At 36.9% G+C, this 11,586-nt stretch overlaps 1 protein-coding gene across 4 annotated transcripts in view; it reads right to left on the reverse strand.

Annotated features, from left to right (window-relative positions):
• Window positions 1-11,385, reverse strand: part of WDR41 (WD repeat domain 41) — a 57,691-nt gene extending 46,306 nt beyond the window's left edge. For 3 of the 4 annotated variants that reach the window (XM_085013890.1, XM_013994928.3, XM_085013892.1), the window contains exons 1-2: window positions 11,058-11,385; window positions 8,715-8,830 (exon numbers count right to left, since the gene is read on the reverse strand). In XM_085013890.1, coding sequence (XP_084870016.1) covers window positions 8,715-8,724 — 10 coding nt within the window. In that variant the 5' untranslated portion in view covers window positions 8,725-8,830; window positions 11,058-11,385. Of the gene's footprint in view, window positions 1-8,714; window positions 8,831-10,858; window positions 10,938-11,057 lie in introns of those variants that run through there. The other variant, XM_085013891.1, reaches the window with a different exon arrangement.
• Window positions 11,386-11,586: the final 201 nt, after the last annotated feature.

Raw genomic sequence — 11,586 nt, forward strand, 5'->3', positions numbered from 1 at the left:
GTTTCCACTGTGCCACAACGGGAACTCCCACAATTTTTTTTAAAACACTCTCAATTAATAAAATCCAAAGATTCAAGTCAAAAGATAAGATTTTAAGAGAAATTCTTCTTTACTGATTAGCACAAAATGTATTTATTGTAATTTCATACCACGTGTTAGGGAAATGCCAAGATCAGTTACATATGATTTTTTGCTTCAAGATCTTAAAATTTCATGACTGCTTAGAAATGTGCTATGTTTCATTAAACCCAAGACATCAATTGTAAAACATACTATTATTTTATGTACTATTAAGCAAAAAATGGTATCAATTACAAATGAAAGACACCACTAATTACATGTGTCCAAATTTTAGTGATGATAAAATAGGAAAAAACAGGCTTTTCACATTCAATGAAATATAATTGTCATCTTTCTAACATGGCACATTCTAGTCCAACAAATTTCTGGCTATGTTAGCAAGTTTAAAGGATTAAAGAAATGCTTTTTTCTGTGAATGAATAAGCAAACATTCACGTGTTAAAATGGCTCTGTAATAAAAATTCATTAATAATATTATTATAATCTCACATTTTCTTTTTATAATGATTAATATACCAACATACTGTCACAACAAAAATAGAAATTCAAAAAATGTAAAGCCCAGAATTTCATCACAAACAAAAAATAAATTCCTTGTATTTTTTTCATTTCTCTTTCCCATTCTTACACATAATCTTCAAATTTTCTCAACCTGAAACCCAGTCTTTAAAAATACTCATTAAGACTATACAATTAAATAACTAACCAAAACCATATGCATGGAAAAAAAAATTTTTTTAATGTGAGGTGTGATTTAATCAAGACCTATATAGCACAGCTTCTAGAATATTCCATTCCCTCCTCCCCTATCAGAATTAAATTTATTGTGAGAGTTAATGATTCACTCATTCAAGAAATATTAAGCACTAACTATATAGTAAGCATTAACTTTATACATCTATATGCTTGATCCTGAGAGTAAAGATCAATGAGATAGTTCTTGACTTTGAAAAGCTCATGGTCTACATTGTTATGTTATGCTACAGGGTCCAAATCATGAATTCAATGAGAATTCTCAGTTACACTCATTTCAATTTATAGAAATCATTTCCTTTAAACACCTTCCTTTGGAACATCTCAAAGAAAAGTACTCTCATTCTTCTCAACTGGTTTGTATAAAATAAAATATTTCTACAAGAAATTCCTATGTCCATTACATAAGTGATTATTTAATAGTTCTTATTCATGAGAATTTATTTCAGTTAAGTCAAAGGTGTTACAGATTCAAAGATAAGCTTAGGAGTTTTCTGGTGGCCTAGTGGTTAAGGATTCAGCATTGTCACTGCTGTGGCTTAAGTCTGATCCCTAGCCCAGGAACTTCTCATGCTGCAGATGCAGTCAAAAAAAAGGGAAGAAAACCCCTCGAAACACAAACATAGGACATAAAAAAAGATAACCTATAAACCTAGGTATTCACTATCTTCATAACCACAAAACACTAGAAAAATAAGTTATGGAAATACAGAAGTCCCTGTGGATAACTTCCTGCCAGATCCACAAATATTTTCTAATCATGGTGCAACTAAAATAACATATTTTTTACTACATAGCAAAGTTGAAAAACGCTAATACCAGAAACCAGACAAAAATTAAAAATAACTAGATTTTCATTTAAAGTAGACTTTTACTTGTATGCTAGAACTACTTGAAGAAAATTAGATATGTCTGTAGATAGAGACTTGTAAGAGAAGTTTAAGGCAAATTCAAAGAATTTTCTGAAACCATAGACACTGATGTCACTGATTCTTTCACTAGACCTACTTGAACAACAAAATTTTTTTCCTTGATTAAGTAAAGCATATCTATCTGCAAAGGTAAAACTTTTAGTAAATTTTCTCCTTCAAACCACAAATAGAAAGATAAACTGCGTCAAATTTACAAGTATTAGAGAAAAAAAAAAAAAAACCCTGTGACTTCTATTATAGGACACCTCCAAACTGACCTCAAGTTTCCATGAAGAACCTTCTACTACTAGAGAAACATCTATGGCCTCTCTCTGTCCAGTGATGTAATAAATGATTTTAAGAAAATGAATTGAGTATGCTCAGTTCCTACCTTTCTGGGGTTTCTCTGAGGATTTGACTGTTTAGAGAATGGAACATTCTGATTGGCTCTTATTTTTGAGGTAAGCCTATGTCTGAGTGGGAAGCTTGCAGCTGTCCAGCTGTACCAATGACTCAGTGAACAAGTCTACATAACTCAAGGTGAAAATGAGGAAACCCACTGTGGTTGCATACCAAAGCTACATCTTTTAATCCAGGTTTTTGCTGATTATTCTCTATTAGCCTGATGTGTTCATATCCATCTGTGTGATTCCTGCACCTAATTATATCTAAGCAAAAATCTTGTTTTTACAAAACTACCTTTCAAATTGGCATTTTTCTCTGTATCAAACAGGTACATATCATTTGTAAACTTTCCATTATGTAGAATTTAAATATAAATAAAAGTGGAAACAGTGCAACAAAAATCTACAGGTACTCATCACGTCTTCAACTCATGCCACAGCCATTCCCCCCTTAGAAAATTATTTTGAAGAAAATCCTAGTTACTGTATTTCATTTCATCAACAGATATTTCAGTACATATTTACATCACAAAGTTAAAATTTAATTCCTTAATGTCACCACATACCCAATAAATAATCACATTTCCCTTTCTCACAATGTTTTTTTAAGTGTATTAGAAGCAGGACCTATATAAAGTTCATACACTATAACTGGTTGATATATCTCTAAAGTCTCTTTTATTCTATTGATTCCTTTTTTCATATATTTTTTCCCTTGCAGTTAAGCGTTTGTTTTACAGAATTCTGTTTCAATTCTGCTAGCTACCTTCTTGTGTTGTCATTTGATGTGCACTTCTTGTCTCCTGTGTTTCTAACAAACTGAAAAGATCCAGAGACTCAATCATATTTGAATATGACTTTTTGTTAATATCAGTTCATAAACAATTTCTATGCCCCATCAGGAAATATAATTTCTGGCAATCTTTTTTCATGTATGTGATGTTAATATCCATCAATAACCATTGCCTAAATTTGTTGTTCTATTAGAGGTTACAAAATTATAATATTTCAATTCTGTGATTCTTCCTAGCTTTTATTCTATGTCTTTTTTTGGGGGTGGGGGAGCACACTCGTGGCATATGGAGGTTCCCAGGCTAGGGGTCTAATCAGAGCTGAAGCCACCAGCCTACGCCACAGCCACAGCAACACCAGATTCACACCACAGCTCACAGCAACGCCGGATCCTTAACCCACTGAGCTAGGCCAGGGATCGAACCCACAACCACACGGTTCCTAGTCGGATTCGTTTCTGCCGCACCACAACAGGAACTCTGCTTTTATTCTTTTATAAAGAAAAATGTCCTGGAGTTCCCATCATGGCTCAGTGGAAATAAATCTGAGTAGCATCCATGAGACACAGGTTTGATCTCTGGCCTCAGTGGGTTGGGGATCCGGCATTGCTGTGAGCTATGGTGTATGTCATAGCCGAGACTCGGATCTGGTGTTGCTGTGGCATAGGTCAGCAGCTATAGGTCAGCAGCTACAGCTCTGATTTGCCCCCTAGCCTGGGAACCTCCATATGCCATGGGTGCAGTCCTAAAAAGATAAAAAATAAAAAATGTCCTCTCATCAACCATAAATGATCCCAAGACAGAGCTTATGTAGAAAAGTCAGTATAGATCTTCACCTGCATATAATCCCCTCAAAAGAGGACTAGCTGCCCAGCTATGAGGAATGTGGATATTTGCCTCCAGCTGTTGATTCTAGGGTCCATTTTAGCTTTCAAGCCAAAGTCATATTATCTCAAGTGGCCCCCAGCCACTGGGACATTTGCAAGTTGGTGGAAGCCAGGAAAAACTCTTGGGTGACCCTCAACCAGTGTCCAAGCAATGCAGGCTAAACAGTCCTAGTTATTTCCCTAATGCAGGACTCATCTAAAGGGCATTCTTTCCAACAGAGTTCTGCACCAGGCTTACAGAGGACTCTGTCAAATCTGCATCATAGTTTGAGATGGCTTCCTTTGTCCAATCCTGCTTCTTCCCTTTCCCATTCAATGTTGTTTCTAATGAACTTTTTGCATGCTTAACTCCATTTTACTGTCTGCTTCCCAGGGAACCCAGGTATTAGGAGGATCTAAATTATCTTGACTACCAATTTCCATTCTCTAAATGTTAGTGAGAAAGATATTCTGAGCTTTGGAATATTTTCTTAAAGATGTAACATCATTTGTTGTTAATTATCAAACTGCACTAAGTTTGTTTAGATTCTTGTGAATGTACAGCTTTACCAGTCATCCTAGGGGTACATTTTATTCTCCAGTCCGGCATTTCATGGGTCACTTGATTCTTTTCCAGTCATGATCACCATCCTACATAACCCTGTCTGTTTCCTGGAGGAGCAAGGAATGGTCAAATGAGCAACAGAGAAAACTATTTTTAAAATGTGTTATGAACTCAGTTTAGTTTAATGTGTCAAATGCTAGAGTATTACATGCAATTTTAGTACAGCCCATTTTTTGGAAGACTCTTGCTGAGGCTTAGCCTTCTTTAGTGATTCCCAATCAATATAACCCTCACTTCATGTTCAAAAAATACAAAAGAAGAAAAGAAAAGGCAGCTGTCTGTTAGGTCATACAGGATTTATTTGGTATCTTCAAAAACCAATCTGAGAAAATTTTCCACTCACTGACTTTAGCTGAACCACCAAGAAAACAAGAAAATCCTCTGCAAAATTCTCAATAAAATGATATTATCTAAAGACCTGAAGCGTGAAACCTGGATTACAACAGCTGACCAAAAAACTAGAATGTGATGTCTATAAAAACAAAATAAAAACATAAAAAGTATGATATAACATTTATTTTAAAACTGGAATGGTATTTCTGTAATTTGACAGTGCATAAATAATGTACACATGCACAGGTAAAGATGTACCTAACTATTAAATCAAGAATCAAAACACTGAGCTCCTCTACTTGTAAGAGTTACATCATTTGTATTTTTTAAATGTATTGCTTACCAATAATGACTCTTTTAGTTATATTTTTTTTAGTACACTACAGAATTAATTTTTTTTAAACAGCCAAAGTTCTTCATTCTGGGACTACATGAAAAACTTCAGGAGTTCCTGTTGTGGCTCAGTGGTTAACGAACCTGACTAGTATCTATGAGGATGTAGGTTCGATCACTGGCCTTGCTCAGAGGGTTAAGGATCTGGAGTTGCTGTGAGCTCTGGTGTAGGTCTAGGACGAAGCTTGGATCTTGCGTTGTTGTGGTTGTGGCGTAGGCCGGTAGCTGTAGCTCCAATTTGACCCCTAGCCTGGGAACTTCCATGTGCTGGGATACAGCCCTAAGAACACAAAAGACGAAAGAAAGAAAAACTTCATAACTAGGTATGTGTAAATTCTGATAGTAATCCCTTGAGTACAAAGAATTAAATGTGGTTCATGTAGCAATATGTCTATTGCAAAGACCACAAAGTAGGCTTTTTAAAAAATCTATTCTAGGTCTTTCGATTCATGGTAAATAGCAAATACGGCCACCAATCTTCCTCCTTATGTCCAACACCATCTGCAATAGGATTTAGTTGCTGCTGCTCCCATCAAGAGGCTGAGTTTATTTATCAACCTACTTAATTCATGCAAACTCCTGGCTTGCTTTGGCCAATGAAACAGCAGCAAACATGATGAAAACAGACTTGACAAGTGTTTTACACTGGGGCTTGCCCTTTCATTGCTCCATCACTGTGTGCATAAGCACTAGAACAACCACACGGTGAAAAACGCTCATCCCAGCTGAGACCACTGTAAACCTGTCACCTTCAGCCAATCTGCCAACTGACCATGAATGGATAACTGCACTAACCAAAATCAGCTGATCTTGCCACAGACAAAAGAACCCACAGAGCTGGGCCTAGCCCAAATTGCTATCCCACAAAATAGTGAAATTAAAAAAATGGTGGTTGTTTTAAACTACTAAATTTGGGCTGATATTTAAAGCAATAGGTTACTTAGACACTCGTCTATAGCTTTTTACTGCTTATGTAACATTTTCTATATCACTGAACAACTGAAGTATACACAAGCACCACTGTGGGGAAAATATAATCAAATATCAGTATCTGTACTATGACCATCATTCTACCAAGTGGCCTTTTCCACAGAGTCTTCTTCTAACTATGTTAGAAGAGCCAAGAAGACACTCTGAAGAAGATAGCAACCAACGTGGAATCTTAACGGTCAATATATATAAAAATTTAAAGACCACATCCTGAAAGTAAACTGAGCTTTTTTTATTTACCTTTCTTACACAAAATAATTTGAGGATTCCTTAAAGCCTAAATATTAGTGATTATGGTCTAAGAAATCATTTTTTAACTTACCTAGCAACTTACTATGGTATAAGATAGTACAAGAAAACTATAGCTGTCCAAATGTCTTACCTTGCCAAAAATGTTTAGTTTCAAAGATGACTGACTAAATAAACAAATAAATAAATAAATATCTCTTAGGACACAGCAACAATAAGTACTACCAAAAAGTCTGAAAATTATTGCATTGTGGTTAACATGCAAGGATTTGGCTGGCTCACATTACAACATGAAAATTGTGTTAATAGGCTAGTAACATATGTAAAAGGCAAATCCTTTCAAGCAAAAGTTGAAGAGAATGCTTTCATATAATTATTTGGCTGAACTTGTCCCTGGTTTATAAAATAGAATTGGACCTCTCAGACTTAACCTGGGTTTATGCTAATGACATGATTCTGATGGTCCTCGAGAAAATTTAAGGACAGGGACTGGTCATGTGGAAAATATGAACAATGTAATTAGAAGGTTGGGGCTTTGAGCCATGGGCTATCAGCCTGACCTCTCGACCTGGGGAGGCAATCAGGGGATGGAAGGGAGAAAAGGCCTGGAAATTGAGTTCAATCATGTGGCAAATAACTCAAACAATCATTCCCATGTAATGAAACCACAATAAAACTCTGGACACCCAGAGCTTGTGTGAGCTTCCTCACCGGTGATACACACTGATGTGCTAAAAGTGTGACGTGTCCTGAAGACACAGAAGCCTTGCACTTGGGACCCTGCTAGACCTTGCCCTATACATCTCTTCATTTGGCTCGTCCCAACCATATCCTTTATAATAAAACAAAAATATAATCAAAAATACAATCAAAATGTAATCAAAAATGTAATAAAAAATTCAGTGCTCTCCTGAGTTCTATCAGTCATTCTAGAGACTCATGAAACCTGAGGAGGTAGCAGGAATTTGTAGCTAATTAGTCAGAAGTGTGGGTGGCCTGGGAACCCTGGAGACTGCAGCAGGTGACTAAGGTGAGAGGAGTTTATGTAGGAGTGCGCCCTTAACCTATAAAATTCAATCTAACTCCCGGTAGTACCAAAATTGCACTATATATGGAAAAAGCAACTAAATACCAAAGAGGTAAGAAAAGCAGAGAAGACAAGGTTAAAAGACATCAGCAGTGATAGTGAGAATTAGGAATAATCACAGTAGCACTCACTTGTGGAGTCAGAAATGGAAGGGGAAAAAAAAGTATCAAAGGCAGTGGAATAATTGATAGGGACAAGAGAAGTGGTATTAGGGAGTTAAGATGGCATGTAACATGTATACTTAATAGTTCAGGGAGTCATTCATTCATTTGAAAACTATTAATTACCTGCTACATGTAAGGCACTGTGTCAGATACTAAAGATTGTGGTAAATAAAAAACATGGCCCCACTCTCATCTAGAGAGGAAGTATTAAATACTTATAAAATTAATTGTGAAATTGGTATTATGATACAGGCTGCAAAAGATAAACATATAGTTGTACAAAGGCTTGATAAAACAGATATAAAGATCAATAATAAGCTAAATCGACAGTCCTAAGATCTACACACCTTCATCTCTGTAAATATATTAAACACATTATACATGTTAGCAAGGAAGTACAGAATAATGTACATTTTAAAAGGGTTTCATGAGTAACAAAAAATTCAGATTAAATAATTATCTTCCACTAAAAATAGTACATTCCTGGGAAGTACCTGACATTTAAACATTTCTCATATTTGTTTCTCAAATCTAGACTCACCGAACATACAGTTAAAACTCTCATCAACATTTTTAAGTCATACAAAAATAACCATTAAGTTACCAGATATTATACTCTGACTTCTGGGCAAAAAAACTTCAGACACATATTTCATCAAAGTACAGAGGTCAGAGTTCCCACTGTGGCTCAGCAGTAACGAACCCGACTAGTATCCAAGAGGGTGCAGGTTCGATCCTTGGCCTGCCTCAGTGGGCTGGGGATCCAGCATTGCTGTGAGCTGTGTATAGGTCACACACTAGGCTCAGATCCTGTGTTTGCTGTGGCCGTAGTGTAGGCTCGTAGCTGCAGCTCCAATTAGACCCCCTAGCCTGGGAACTTCCATATCCTGTAGATGCGGCCCTAAAAAACAAAACAAAACAAAAATGCACAAGTCAATTTCTACTACATGTTATTAATGATTAGTTTTGAAATTTTTAGGAAAGATGGATTAATTTTGAAATTGGTTTTAACATAAAATTCTCTAAAAATTATTTCCAAATAGAATTGGACACTTTAAGTTTCTTACCTATAGTCATCTAACTGTACAAGAAATCGTACAATATCATGATGAGCTTTCAGCACAAGCAGTTCAGTGTAGGGATTCTGGGTTTGTTCCTCACCTATTGTCTGTAAAGAAGATTTCTTGTATTGGAGGGGAAAGAAAAAAAAAAAAGAATGATTTATGATAAAAGACAATCTTAGAATAAAACCACACAGTATACATCTACAAGTACAAGATTTAAAAACCTATAAGATATTACATTCTTTTTTTCCTTTTTGGCTGCATCCATGTCATGTGTAAGGAACTCAACCCACACCACAGCAGTGACCCAAGCCACTGCAGTGACAATGATGGATCCTTAACCCGGTGCACCACAAGACAACTTTGATATTATGTTCTAATACTATGTTTTATTTCCCCTAATATTAACTGCCAATTTAACATAGAACATTTCTCTTACCACAAATCCACATCATAAATTTTAGTATTTTGAAACAGAATAAATGTCTTAAAGGGTGAATTTGTTTTACGGAAATTATTCCTTAGTAATCCTGACCTAAAAAATTAATGGGCCAATGCAACACACTATTTTAGAATGGGTGTTTCTCAATTACAACTTGGCAGAAACAAAATTGCAAATCCAAGGAGTAAAATATAATGTAGATTAAAACAATGCCTAGCCCATCAAAGGTACTCAACACATGTTTGCTGAATGAATAAAAAAAGAAATGAAATCATTTAGAGTCAATGAATTCAATAAATTCCACTTTGAGCAATAATACTGATAAAGATAATTGCTAACATTTACGTGTGGCAGTGAGGTATATGAGATGTCAGTTCATATGCCAGACACTGCAAAGCACATGAGACATATAACTCATCCAATAGTTTTGTAACATAGGTCTCATCAACCCCATTTCTATAATCAAATACAGTACTGTTTCATAATAAAACTTGCATTCTTAACCTCTGAACTGTAGGTTCTCAAACTCCATACTACTTACCTTTTAGACCAGGTAATTACTTTGCTAAGGTCTGTCCTGCCCATTGTAGGATGCTCAGCATGATCCCTGCCTTCTACACACTAAATGCCAATAGAAATCCAACCCTCCCCAATCATGACAATCAAAAATGTCTCTGGACATTACCAAATGTCCCCTAAGTGGCAAAATCATCCCAGCAGAGAAACACTACTTAAACTAGAAGCCAGATACAAATTTCTTGGGTAACTAGGGAAAAAAAATCATTGATTCTGAAAATGTACAAATTCAAAGCAATTGTAAAATGTACATCATAAATTTTTAAAAAATCACCCTCAAAAGAGTAATTTATTTATCACATCTTTCTAGTGGTGGTTCTGATGAGAAAAGCAAAAACAAGGAATCTGAAAACTGTATACTACTTCTCCCAAATGAAAACATGCCAAGCACTGCAGAATTAGCTAATCAAATTCTATGATTAATCAAATAATCAGTTTAATACAGAACTAGTATACAGACTAGTCTACTTTCCACAATTCTTCCAAAATCTTTAGAACTTAAGCCTATCTGAAGTTAGTGTAATTTTAAACGAGAATATTTCTTAAAAAATAAACAATAAGCCTCAACTGCAAAGATATGAGGAAGTTAAAATGGAGAAGTAAGGCTGCTTACAACAATCCGTCTTTTTTTAAACAATGAAAACAAATATTTCATATAAAAGATAAAAGAAAATTCAACATAAATTCTATTTTTGGGTGGCATATGAAATAAATTCCAGACCTCAACACTTTTCAAGCTCCAAAATTACTTTATTCGCAACATTCCAAATGTAAATCTCATTATAGTCTTCAATTATTCAGGCCCATGAAGAAAGTGTGACTACAGAAGCCAAAACAGCAGTTAATTAGAATTTTTTTTACTTTGAAACAAGTTATTAATTTAAAAAACAATTATATCTTTCTGGTTTTTGTAAAAGTAATCAAATTAATTTCATATTCCCTGAGAAAGCATCTACTGATGTTGGGAAGTGACACCTATCAAATAAACCAAGGTGTACATCTGCAGTCACCACTTGCTAGCCTCTACGAAAATACTTTCCAACTTGAAATGAGACTGGTTTAAGTAGGGGAGAATAGGTGAGCATCTTTGAGCCTGCTGTTGAACCACTGTCGGTTTCTGTTTCCTCACCTCTCAGAACATAAATTTAACTATCAGGGAAAGAGCCCCCACACCACTGCGGAGCCCGCCTTCTTCGGCTTCAGAAACCGCAGGCCCCGCCTCCGCCCGGGTCTCCTTTGTCCAGGCCCAGGAGCCAGTCAGGCAGAAAGCCACCACTCGGGCAAGCTCGGCCTCCGCGGTGGCAGGAAAGGTCCACCCAGGGATTTACCTCGGCCAGTCCCTGAGGTTCTCGGCCTCCCCCGATCAGCCAGCGCAACATCCGGGCAACGACGGCGTCTCGCCGGGCCCAGGCCCCAGTTAGCCCGAACTCCGCGCCAGGCGCAGGCTCCTCCTACCTCTGTAGCAGCTGAGTGGAGACCCTAATACTTTCAGCCTCACATTCGCCCAAGAAACTAGCACAAAGCAGAGCCCACGGAGGAGGGAAGATTTTTGTCCTCAGAGCGCTGCCGTACCCAGCCACAGAGGGCTGGGTAAGGGAGAACAGCAGCCGAAAGCTTTAGCGTCAGCGGAGGTTCAGAGGCGCGCACAGCACCAAGGGAGCAAGCGCGTCGCGTCGACAGATTTGCGCAAAGAGTTTGGGTAGTTCCAGCGGCCCCTGGTGGGCGCACGTAGCGAAGCACCTGGAGTCTGGCAATCAAGCGCATGCCAAAAATACTCACCTCACTTTCGGGATGGCTTTTGAAACTTGGAAACTAGAAAGCCGTCCCCTCTTCCCACTGTTTCCTAAAAAGAGCTGG

This window comes from Sus scrofa, chromosome 2, assembly GCF_054392235.1.
Source record: "Sus scrofa isolate SSC_HxYL_T2T_F1_AM1 chromosome 2, Sscrofa_HxYL_maternal_Yorkshire_Landrace_v2.0, whole genome shotgun sequence".
Taxonomy (NCBI): Eukaryota; Metazoa; Chordata; class Mammalia; order Artiodactyla; family Suidae; genus Sus; species Sus scrofa.